The sequence below is a fragment of the Myotis lucifugus genome, unplaced genomic scaffold (assembly GCF_000147115.1).
Source record: "Myotis lucifugus unplaced genomic scaffold, Myoluc2.0 scaffold_584, whole genome shotgun sequence".
In the NCBI taxonomy this organism is placed as follows: Eukaryota; Metazoa; Chordata; class Mammalia; order Chiroptera; family Vespertilionidae; genus Myotis; species Myotis lucifugus.
This window is the reverse complement of record NW_005871632.1, coordinates 347,690-360,886: the sequence shown is the minus strand read 5'-3', so window position 1 is coordinate 360,886 and position 13,197 is coordinate 347,690. Positions and strand designations below refer to the sequence as shown.

General features: G+C 38.6%; 1 protein-coding gene across 7 annotated transcripts in view; it reads right to left on the bottom strand.

Moving 5' to 3' along the window:
• The window catches only part of DTNB (dystrobrevin beta), a 138,736-nt gene that overhangs the window by 83,782 nt on the left and 41,757 nt on the right, over positions 1 to 13,197 (bottom strand). For all 7 annotated transcript variants that reach the window (XM_023745817.1, XM_006104586.3, XM_014446891.2 and 4 more), the window contains one exon: positions 4,731 to 4,855. In XM_023745817.1, the coding sequence (XP_023601585.1) occupies positions 4,731 to 4,855 (125 nt within the window). The remainder of the gene's footprint in view (positions 1 to 4,730; positions 4,856 to 13,197) is intronic.

The window sequence follows — 13,197 nt, the reverse complement described above, 5'->3', positions numbered from 1 at the left end:
TGGAAAATAAGAAAGTATACTTCTCAAAGAAGAAATCATAACATATCTTAGAAAATATTTAGGACTAAACAAAAAATTATATAATAAACCTTGGGACACTAGTCAGGTAGTGCTTAAAGAAATTAATAGCCTCAAATGTGTATATTAGAAAAAAACAAGTTGAAATGAGTAAACTACCATGTCTTTAAAGAAGTTAGAAAAAGAGTAGCAAAAGAAACTCAAAGAAACTATAAAATAAATAATAAAGATAAGATGAAAGTAAATGAAATTTAAAAATATAATACATACAATAAGAAAATCATCAAAACCAAAAGTTGGTCCTCTGAAAGTCCAATAGATTAGACAAACCTATGGCAAGATTTTTCAAAGAATAAAAAAGATAAAGTGAAACCATATATACACGAAAGTAGGAATGTAAAAGGACATGAGCACACAATCTGTAAATAAAATATTACAAACTTTGTACCAATAACTTTGAAAATTTAGAATAAACTGACAAATTCCTACAAATATAAAATGTTCCAAAGTGACTCAAAAAGAAGTAACAAATAAAAAGTCTTATAATTTTTTTTTTAAATTGGAATTACCCATTAAAAAGCTTCCCACAAAGAAGGCTAAGGGGTAAATAACTCCAACCTTAAGCTCTTCTAAAAGATATAAACAGAGAGAATGCTCCTCAAGTTTTTGAAGAAAGCGAATTTTGTCCTAAAGAAAAAACAAACAACAACAAAAACAAGGGAAATTACAGAACAACTGAACTCATAAACATAGGAAAAAGCTAAACAAAATATTAGCAAATGAAAGCAAGTAGTGTATTAAAAGGAGAGTCAATTTATATTTATTCCAGGGTTGTTTAAACAACAACAACAATGTAATTCATTACATTAATAGAATAAAGAAACTCATATGATCATCTCAATTAATGCAGAAAAAGTAATAAAATTTGAAATCCATTCATGACAAAAAGAAAGCAGTCTTAGTAAACTAGTAATAAAAGGAAACCTCCTTTACCTGATAAACAGTTTATACAAAGACTACATCACATAACATACGAAATGAATGCTGAAAGCATTCTCTTTGGGATTAGCAATAACACAAGAATGCCTATTAAACTGCTTCTATTCAATATTGCACTGGAGGTTCTAGCCAGCATTCTAAGACCAAAAGGGGGGGAGGGGGGAAGGTACGATTAATGCTTAAAAGTATAAGGAGGGGAAAGAGGAAACAAAGCTGTCCCTATTTGCAGGTGATATAATTATTTAGAGAAAATCCAAAAGAATCTGAATACAAATTACTAGAACTAATGAGCAAGTGAAGCAAGATGACTACATAGTGGATTAAAATACAAAACCAATTTGCATTTCCATACACCAGAAACAAATGGTTAAGGCACATAGTTTCAAAAAAGATACCATTTGCACAACCATATACATTTGCCAAAACTCAGAGAATGGTACACTTAAAGTGGATGTATTTTATTGCATGTAAATTATATCTTTAAAAAACTGTAGGAAAAGCATTATGCTAAGCGAAATAAGTCAGTTGGAGAAAGATAAATATCACATGATCTCACTCATTTGTGGAATATAATGAACAACATAAACTGATGAACAAAAACAGATCCAGAGACAGAGAAGCATCGATCAGACCAGCAAACCTCAGAAGGAAGGCAGGGGAGGGTGGGGGGAAGGGGGAGAGATCAACCAAAGGACTTGTATGCTTGCATAACTGATGGATACAGACACCAGGGGGGTGAGGGCACGAGAGAGGAGGTGGGGGGGGGGGGCAGAGGGAGGAGAAGGACACAAATGTATTACCTTAATCAATAAAGAAAATTTAAAAAAAAACTGTAGGACAAAAGGTACCATTTGCAACAGCAACAAGTGTAAAGTATACAACAATTAATCTAACATATATAAGGCCTATCTGGGGAAAATTATAAAGTTTTATTGAACCCTAGCTGGTTTGGCTTAGTGGATAGAGTGTTGGCCCACAGACTGACAGGTCCCAGGTATGATTCCAGTTAAGGGCATGTACCTCAGTTGCAGACTTGATCCCCGGCCCTCGGAGGGCAACCAATTGGTGTGTCTCTCTCATATCGATGTTTTTCTCTCTCTCTCTGTCTCTCCCCCTACCTTCCACTCTCTCTAAAAACTCAATGGAAAAATATCATTGGGTGAAGATTAACAACAACAACAAAAAAATAAAGCTTTATTGAAAGACATAAAGGGATATCTATAATAATAAAAGTGTAATATGCTAATTAGACTGGATGACCTTCCGGACAAAGCCGCAGGCAAGGGGGTGGGGGGGCCCAAGCCCCTTGCACGAATTTCGTGCATCAGGCCTCTAGTATTTAAATAAATGGAAAGACATAACACATCCATGGAATGAAATATTTAATATTGTAAAGAGGTCAATTTCCCCAATTTGATCTTTAGATTCAATGATCAAAATCCAACAAAATTTTATGAGGAACTCAGTAAGTTGATTCTAAACTTTATATGAAAGAGCAAAGGACAAACATGACACTCTTTAAAAAAGATTACTTACTCCCTTATAGTAATTAAGATAGTGTGATACTGGCATAGGGATAAACAATTTAACCAAAGGAACAGATGAAAGAACCCAGACACCAAACTATGTCTATTTGGAAATGTAATTTATGAAAGTTGTGGCATTATAAGACAGTGGGGAAACGAGGGATTATCCAATAAATGGCTCTAGACAAGTTATTATTCAAAAACAGAGAAAGAGAATTACATATTCTAATTACACTATACAGAAAAATCCACTTCAGATGAAATAAAGACATAAGTGGATAGGGACAGTCTCAAAACTTAAAAAGGAAAAAAAAAAAGAGAAAAAAACAACAACAGCCCTAACCGGTTTGGCTCAGTGGATAGAGCGTCAGCCTGCGGACTGAAAGGTCCCAGGTTTGATTCCCATCAAGGGCATGTACCTTGGTTGTGGGGGTGTGCATGAGGCAGCTGATTGATGTTTCTAACTCTCTATCCCTCTCCCTTCCTCTGTGTAAAAAATCAATAAAATATATTAAAAAAACAAAAACAAAAGAAACAGCAACACACTACAATGTTGGATCAGACAAGGACTTTTTTAAAATATAAAAAATACAATATTAAAAAAATACTGACCAAAAAGGGGAAAATTTAACCCCAAAAATAGATTACAAGCAATAAGTAAATTTCATTGTGGAACACAGTGGTGGGGGGGGGGCATTTTTGCCCCCAGCAAGAACAAAGCAATGGGAAACTGAAGAAAAAACAAGTCAGAGAGTCAATGCAATGATAAAGTCAGTAGGCATGCTTTTGAGCGACCAGTGCTGTGTGAGAGAGAAGTTCCCATTGAACTCTGAAGAGAGAACAAGTGCACGGGGTCATGAAATTGGAACTACACAAAAGAACATACAGAATCACAGCTCACTGTTTGACTCTGTAGTAAGTGGTATTAACTGTGAATGCTGTGATCTGGTTTTCAACTTTTAGATTTAACCCTTACTAAATCTCAGAAGGCTGACATAGAAGGGAACTGACATAGAAATAGCATCCGTTTTGACAATAAAAGTAAAGGCATAGATGACAGAGGTTAGGAGGCAAAAGGAGACGGGAGAAATAGAAGCTATTAATTTTCTCTTTTTACAGAGAAGTCAAAAGAAGTTACAAGAAGTAGAGGTTAAGACTATTATTTAAAATTACAAAGTTGACCAACTTAAAAAAATGATGATATAATTATGAAAAACTGGAGTGGGTTGATATATACAGTTATAAAGGTTGGTTCCTTATACCACAGAAGGGATTCAGTAATGCCCAAAACTGGTAAGTCAAGAAATGTGCTCTACATGTATTATTTAGAGATATGGAGGTAACCACTAGTAGATCTAAAAGCCAAACAAAAGACAGTGAAGTGGGGGAGGATGTACTGCGCTTCATTTTAAGCTCTTCTGTATCACTGAATTTTCAAACCACATGTTTGTATTAGTCTACCATCAGGAAGGTGAAAGAAAATGAATGTCTACTCCAACAGAAAAACTTCTAATACCTGATAAAGACTCATGATCAAAAAGCCTACCAACTTTATCCAACCGAGTAAACTTAGTATCATCATTCAATTCAGAATGAAGAGATTGTAATAGAGTCTGAATCTTATTATTCTTTGTTTCTCCTCCTCCTTATTTGTACTAACATTTTTGGTCCCTTTAGCTTTCTAGCATGAATAATCAATTAAAAAATTATATATATATATATATATATATGACACTAGTTTTGTTTAATATAGCCTTATGTTTCCTCATTTTCTCTCAACACAGAAAGAGTAAATCAGATTTTCATCTCCATGTGGTCTAAAGTTAAACTAAGTTTTAAAACCTATGGGCATTGCTGCTGTAGAGAAGAAATGATCTCAACCACTGATTTAAGGGAAGCGCACACCAACAACGAAAGAGAACCTTGCTAACCCAGCACAATCACTACCCTTCAATGTGTTAATCTTTCTGTTGGAGGCTGCTATGCGTTCCTTAGACTTCAGGACTCAGGGGCTAGGTTTCCACGTAGACATTTGTGGCGATTTAAAGAGATGAAAGCTTGAAGTCTAAGTTCCCCAAACCAGAAGGTTAAATGTTTATGTTAGGTGACATTTAGTTTTGATCCAAGAGAACTTAGCGAGGTCTCCAGTTCGCTCTCACCCACGTCCACACCCAGGTCTGTACTTACACGATATTTGCAAGGTCGAGTGGTTTCTCAGGTTGCTCAGGAAAAACAGGATGCGGGGGTTCTCGGGTGGGTACGCACCCCAAAGATTTACTAATTGCATGGCTCAGCTTCTTTGCAGGGGATTTCTGTGTCAAAGCAGAAAATAAGGAAATAAGGAATTAAAGAAATAAGGAACTAAATCTTCAAAGAATTTCAAAAGAAATGGAGACAAGAGCTATAGGAAAAAGCTTTTCAAATACAAACTAAGTTTCATTATAACCAACATCATGGGTGCTGCAGAAAGGAATCCACAGTTGTCCCAGGGTCACCTGTGCTCCTTCATGTCTGTGCTTCCTTTCCCACCTCTACATGCAGTCACACTACCAACTTACTGCTAACTTTCCTTTCGAACGTCCCTATGTGCCCTTTGCATACAGTCCCTCTTTTTGGTAAGATGTTAATTCCCTCACTGGAGTCAGAAATGTTTGTTGGGCTAAAATGCTGAGAGCTCGTGGCTTTTTAATCTTAGCAAATTAGCTGACTAACCACATGCCAAAATGTGCCTATTTAGAGAATATTCCCAAAATAAATGTGAGGCAGAAAATTTGGTGTTAAGGGTCTGGCTATGAGTACAGACACAAATGAGTACCCTCACAGACAGGCAGTGCACATCAGACCTGTGACTACATTACGATATGCTGAGGGATGAAAATACGTTGGCATACTAGTACTAATATATTTCTGTGGAACGCAGAACAATACTCGCCAAAGCCAAAAATGATCAAGTCTAAGATTTGATTGTAAATAGCACCAGGTAAGCAATATGCCACAATTAAGTTTTCATTACTTAAAGGAGGCTTTTTCTAGGATCCTGATTTTGTTGTCCACCCAATTTCCTGTAAATAACACTGTTGTCTGAAGTTTTCTTGGTAGGATATTAACTGCAGAGAAGTTTAAACACTTCATTCTACTGCCTCTGCAGTGCATTACCGTATGCACCACCTTGACTGGGAAACAGAACTTGCTTGTAGCTGTGTACCTCATCCACCACGTCTCCATTTAACTTTCATACGCTGCTTGCGTGTATGAAAAAAATATAAAAGCAAAAATCTGTTTGCCTTTAAGCAAAGTTAGGCGAAGTTGGTTAATACCTTGTTTAAAATAAAGATGAGATAATACAAATTTCTTCAAAAATGTCATATATTGACTCCAAATCACCTATCACTATCCCTTTCAACCCATTAAATTCTGGGGCAAGTCTAAATGTAATCTAATTTCCTGAAAACCATACGAAGCTAAACAAAGCAGAAATTCTGAAGACGGCCCCCGTAATGTGACTGATTGCTCCTCCTCTATCCCATCACGTACACTGTCCCCAGACATGTCAGTCTTCTGCTTAAAATCTCTCAAGGATGACAATCACTTATAAAATAAGATCTAAATAAATGCCATCATAGTCCATAGCTCTCATGCCTGGCTCCTGCCTCTCTCCTCAGCCTTCCCCTCACACCAGCATAAATGACAAGCTGCTCAGGTGAACCCAACACACCGTGTCCTCCTAGCTCTTGGCATCTAGGCACCTGTCCTTCTGAGGGCTGCCTTCCCGGCCGGTCTCTGTAAATGTTCGTCAGCTCTCCAGGCTGCTTGCAGGCGCCTCTTCCTCTGTGAAGACTTTCCTCGCTGCTCCAGACGCCAGCGCCCACCTTCCGAGCCACCCGTGCACCACGTACGGATTCCACTGGTGCACTGCCCATGTCCTAGTGCACTTTTTAACTTACGTGCCTATCTCCGTTAGACTGGTGCTCTTGAAGGGTAGGATCTACATTTTATTCATTTGTGTATTTCTAGAACCTGCTCTATAACAAAATACGTTATCTGAACAAATGATTTGCCTCGATGAATTTTTCCTGAGCAAAACACATATGCTTTATTTTTTGAGTTATGATACAAGTAGGAGACAATCAGAGGACACCAGAGAATATCTAAATTCGCCTTTACAACTAAACACAACATCTGTAAGCCATGTATTAATTTCATGACTTTGTGCTCTGTCTGGGAACCACCTGGGCCATTATTCATGCAGACTGTGAGATGGATTAGCATATAGACTGCTTTAGCTGCATCCTGAGTAATAACAGCCATGAAATCCAGGTTCCATACATATATTTTACAATAAACATTAAAATAACTACATGACTGTTAAAATAAAAAATGTTTCCTTCTGCCCCACCTCATACCCTCCAGCAGTATGCTTGTGTGCTTTTGAAAATACTGCTTTAAGTCAAGGTTTAAGATTAGATCCAATTTCAAGTCTCAAAAATATAGATAGAAAGGTAAAAATCAATACAGCAAAGTCAATTCTAAATTATTAGAGTATATTAAGAAAGGCTTGATATGTAGGTAAGGAAAAATTAGAAATAAATATTTATTGGAATTAGGATATTAACTGTGGGCTAGCACCAAAACAAAAAGGGTGTTACCCTGAAAACGTCAAAGGTGCGCATTCAATTAGGCTGTCTAAATCTATAGATATAAAAGCCTAAACGACTGTTACGACTGGTCGACCAAACCACCGGTCGCTATGATGCACATTGACTGCCAGGGGAAGACGCTCAACACAGGAGCTGCCCCCTGGTGATCAGTGCCTTCCCACAGCCAACCTCCTGCGGCCGGCCAACCTCCGTGGTCCCTCCCCCCAGCGGTCCCAAATGGCCCCGACTGCCGGCCACAGTGAAGGACTGCACCCGTGCACGAATTCGTGCACCGGACCTCTAGTAGGTAAATAAATTATTTCCTTACGAAGATCTCAAAAACTGGATTCTGATATAGACCTGAAGTGAATTTCATGGTGGAGTCTGGTTAAGAGGCTTAAGAGTAACAAAGCCTGCAGCCAGGTTCGAAAACTGCTGCGATGGCAAGACGGGGGCATCACCTCATCTGCCCCTTGGTCCCTAGGACAACACCCACACTTGGTAGCCAGTCACTGAATATTTATGGCTCTGAAGAAGGGAGGGAGGGAGGAGAAAACAGCCAGGCCGAGAGACTGGTGTCTCCCACACCTCATTACGCTACTCGGCCTCCTCCTCACTCAGACTCTAAAACTGATATATGAAGAAGCCTTACCCTAGGAAATTAAATCTCCTCCAAACACTTTTAGGCAATCATTTTCAACTTTTGTGCATTTTCAATACCCTAATCTACCTCACCTAGTTTCCAAACAATTCCTACCATCTCTTAAATTTTTAAACTATCTATTTTTACAATTAAAAATATATCAAAGTATATAAAACATACATGTACAGTTTAAAAAGTTATAAAACATATATTCATCTACCCACTATTCTTCCTGAGAAATAGAACATTATAGTCAGTTTGAAGCCTCGCTCTGGGTCCTTACCTAACGGCCCACGCCCACCGCCGGCTCCTCTCCTGATAATCAGTGTCCTGGATTTTGTACTAATCGTTTCCTTCATTTTATTCTTTTAGCAATTATGCGTAAATAATATGGTTTATTTACTACGTGTTTGAAACCTATATAGGCTTACATTTTTTTTCCCTGCAACTTGCTTCTTTCACTCAGAATGATGCTACAATTCATCCATACTGACATATGTAACTGTAATTCATTCATTTATTTTCACTGTTTGATTGTACTTCATTACTTAATTACATCCTAATTTATATATTCATTCCACTGCCAATGGACATTTGGGTAGTTTCCATGTTTCCCCTAATTTATAATGCTGCTATGAACTTTCTTGTCCATGACTCCTGGTGGCCATATGTAAGAATTTCCTAACAGTGGAATTACTGGGTCATGAGTTATGCACATGCGGTTCCACTGGGCACTGCCAACTTGTGTTCACGAAGCGGCTGCAGTGCCTCCGCTCCCCTCAGCTGCGGAGAGCCGTCCCGCCTCTCCACGTTCTGGCCAGTCCTTGTTACTGGTATTGTCAGACACTTTAATATTTGCCAATCTGGTGGGTGATAAATAGTATGTGGTTTTGCTTTGTAATTCCTTGACTAAACGACTGAGAAACTTTTCCTGTGTTTATGGGCCATTTGTGCTTCTTCGTCAGTGAAATTCCTGTTCCTGTCTGTGGCACCGTGTCTCGCTGGGCTGCCGTTTTCTTAGTGATCTATCGGCTCTTTTATGTTTTTTGTATGTTAACTCAAAGGAAGTTATGACTTGCAAACAACTACCTAAAGGCTTGTTTTTCACTTTATTTGTCCTTTATTAAGTCATCTTTAAATATAACATCAGTCCCAATTTATTAATCTCTTCCTTTATATAGGGCAGTGATGGCGAACCTTTTGAGCTCGGCGTGTCAGCATTTTGAAAAACCCTAACTTAACTCTGGGGCCATGTCACATATAGAAATTTTTTGATATTTGCAACCATAGTAAAACAAAGACTTACATTTTTGATATTTATTTTATATATTTAAATGCCATTTAACAAGAAAATCAACCAAAAAAATGAGTTCGCATGTCACCTCTGACACGCGTGTCATAGGTTCGCCATCACTGATATAGGGTGTCCCCCCAAAATGTATACACACTTTAACAGTTAATAACTCAGTTAATTTTCACTCGTTTTCAGGTATAACTGATTTGAAATAATGGGGGAAGCCAGACTAAGCTTTGAACAAAGTATCCTAAAGTGCCACTAGACTTTTTTTTATGGAGATACATAAAAGATAACGTTTATGGTACAAAACCAGCAACAGTCAACAAATTGAGGGCACACAGATACCAAACAAAATGATTCTTGATGTTGGCGATTCCATTACTTCACATTATCAGCAGTGTCTGGACCAGAACAGTCATCAGTTTGAAAACAGGCATTGACAAAAAAGGTATTCATTTCTGTAGATTCTTTTAAATTTTGAAAATGAACTGTATGTTACTAATGACTTTATAATCAAAGTGTGTATGCATTTTGGGGGGACACCCTGGATTTTGTACTTTTGTATCTTAAGAAATATTTCCCCCTCTAAGATTAGAAAGATAGTGTTCCACATTGTCTTCTAAAGTTTTATAGTTTTTACATTTCATATTTAAGTTTCAATCTACTTAGAAATGCTTTATTTTATAGACAGGAGGAAAGAATCCAACTTTATTTCATACGGATAATCAATTGCCTCAAGATCATTAAATAACTGCCATTATTTTCCAACTACATACTCTATTTCTATCCCTGTGCCAATGTCAGATGATTTAGTTTTATTTTTTTCATTTTAATCTCCTTTTTTGGGCAACTATAGTCTTTAAGTTGACTCTTCCCTCTGAAATGGAAGTGATGTTTATTAAGAAATTACTGTCAGGCCCTGGCCGATGTTGCTCAGCGGTTAGAGCATCAGCTGGCGCACTGAAGTATTGTGGGCTCGATTCTCAGTCAAGGGCACATGTCTGGGTGGCCGGTTCAATCCCTCGCCTCATCAGGATGCATTTGGGAGGCAACCAGTTGATGTCTTTCTCACATCGATGTTTCTCTGTCTCTCTTCCCCTCCCTCCCTCATCCCTCTCTACAAAAAAAAAAAAAAAAAGTAAAAGGAAAAAATATCCTTGGGTGGGGATTAACCAAAAAAAAAGAAAGAAAAGAGAGAAAGAAATTAGTGTCAGGCACCCAGTAGGTGCTTTGCACACATACATAGGCTTATAATAGTCTTATAAATTAGATGTTAACTGTCTCAATTTTACGCGTGTGAAAACTAACGCTCATATAAATAGGCCCATTTCACTCTTCTCATGGTACAACAGGCCCTCAACAGGTAAAACTACTCAGAGTAAGAACTCAGAGGCCACACAGGAGTTGGGAGAGACAGCCTGAGACAGTGAGACATTCTTGCAGGGAGTCAGAAATAGACGAGGGACACCGAGGACCACAGTGGGAGTCATACGGGGAAACTGGGCTGAACTGGGTGTGGGGACAGAGTTTCCAACTGAGGGGCAGACTCCAAGGTGGAGCGCGGGAGGTGACTCAGGCTGTAATTGCTGCCCTGTGTTCCTGTGCCAGGGCTGAAACTGTTTTCCTCACATTGCCATGGACCAGGCACTAAGACACACCAAAAAAGAAAGTTTTTTGAGCTCAGATGACTGTATTTTCAATCAGCCTCGAGCCAATTCCTTGCAAAGCACAGTCTTTAGCCCAGGAAACATGCTGACAGGCCCTGACACTTGGGAGCACAACAGCCAAATGGAAAAAGCTCAGTGGTGCCTCGGAGGCCATTCCTGTCATGTTCACTTCAAACCACTCTCTCTGAGTACATCACCCTGAGCACCAAGCCACCATCTGAGGGGATCCAGGTAGAAACATAAGCCTATGAAGTCCTCAGACAAGTCGGGAACCTCCTCGAGCTATTCTAATATGAACACTGACCACAATATTAATCAGCATCTGTACCCTCATCCTGTAACTTAAAATCCTATAGCTCTAAGCATGCCTCAACTATGTTCATGTCATAGTTGGTTAGTACTTTAGTTGCATCTTATTTTAAGCCCACCAAAATTAGTGATTATTATTTTATACATGATGCTTATTTAAACTTATTCACATTTACCAATTCCACTGTGTGCCATTTCTTCTTGTATCCCACTTCTTCCTCATTGCTTCAATTAATTCTCCCCAAAGTATATCCTTTATTAGTTCCTTCAGCAATGGTCTATTGGTAGCAAACCCATTGACACTTTTTCTGAAACTATATCTTTATTTTTCCTTTGCTCTTGAACAGATTAGCTAGGTACAGAATTCTAGGTTGATCTTTTCATTTTATTCTTCAAACCCTTTAATTATCTTTCACATTTTCCATTTTCCCTATATCTGTATTCAATTTCTCTACCCATTAATTTCTTCAGATCTATTTTCCATTCCTTAACTTTTGCTGTAGCTGTCTCTAATTTGCTATTTAACCCCTTGACCGAGCTTAACCTTAGTATTTTTATTTCTCAAAGTTCAATTTGGTCCTTTCTTCATATTGGCTTGTTCATTTTTTTTAAATGTCACTCTTCTTAACTTAATTCTATTACATATTGCACTCGAGTTGTAGCCAGCACTAACAAGACAAAAAGGGGGAAACGTATGATTAATATTTAAAAGTACAAGGAGTGGGAGGGAGGAAACAAAGAAAGCTATCACTATTGCAGGCGACATAATTATTATAGAAAATCCAAAAGAATATGAGTTCAAATTACCAGAATTAATGAGCAAGTTAAAGAAGATGACTATATAGTGGATTAAAATGCAGAAATAATTTGCATTTCCATACAGCAGCAACAAACAAGATACATATTTCAAAAAAGATAGCATTTGCATGACTATATACATTTGCCTAAACTCATTGAATTACATACGTAAAGTGGGTGCATTTTATTGCATGTAAGTTATATCTCAAAGAAACTATAGGAGAAAGGCACCATTTGCAACAGCAACAACCATGTAAAGTACATATACGAGACCTTTCTGTAAAAATTATAAAGCTGCACTGAAAGCCTGGAGACAGTAGCTGAATCTTAGAGGCTCCACAGAAGTTGGAAAGGGAAAACAGCAGCTTCAAAGGCATAGAAGTAAGAAGATGGGGTGAAACAAGCAACGGCAAATAGTTCAATATTGTCATCGTGCTGCCTGTGAGTGAAAGACAGAAATGAAAATCCTGGACCAAAGGTGTAACTGCAAAAGCTTTCAAAACATTACCCCACAGGAGTGAACGTCAGCGTGCTATAAATCATCTCTGGTTTAGAAGCTGCTTCTAGCATACACTGAGCAGATAGTTCTCGGCTCACATGAAGTCACAGTCTGCATAGCAGGACAGAATGAGGGACAAGTGGGACCAATATGTCAGGAGTTGGCAAACTGAGGGTCTAATCAGCTACAACAAAAGGTGCAGAGCCCACAAGCGCCATGGAAGTATATTCACGGGCAGCCAGAGGCCCAGAAGAGGCTGGAGGTGAGGGAGAGCAGGAGGGTTGGAAAGTCAAGACCTGCCATGAGCTGCTTTGCACAGCAGCTCTCTGCGCGGCCTGGAACATAACAGGCACTAGACATGTTTACTGAGGGAATACCAGGGCAGAAAGCTCTCTGCCTGGGGTAGACTGACCACTGTCCGACTACCCCTGGGTACACAGCAACTCCAATGCCTGTTACAAATACTGCCACAGGTCAAGACAGGAACAGAGCCAGCAGTCGGTGTCACACATGACACAGACACACCAGCCTGGAACCAAAGACCACCACCATGATTATCTAGCACTGCTCTGAAAAGGGGTTTCCCAAACTTGTCTGAAGATTAAAAAAAAATTCCTGCAGGGCTTGTTTAAAAAACAAAACCAAACAAAGCAGATTCTTTTGCCTCAACCCAGACCTACTAAGTTACAATTCCCAGGAGAAGAGCTTGGTACTTTACATATTTAAGAAGCAGCCAGATGACTCTTTTCAGGCAATTTCTGGAAGCACTTCTCTAAAAGTTCTTGCCAACACAAAGAGGTTAAA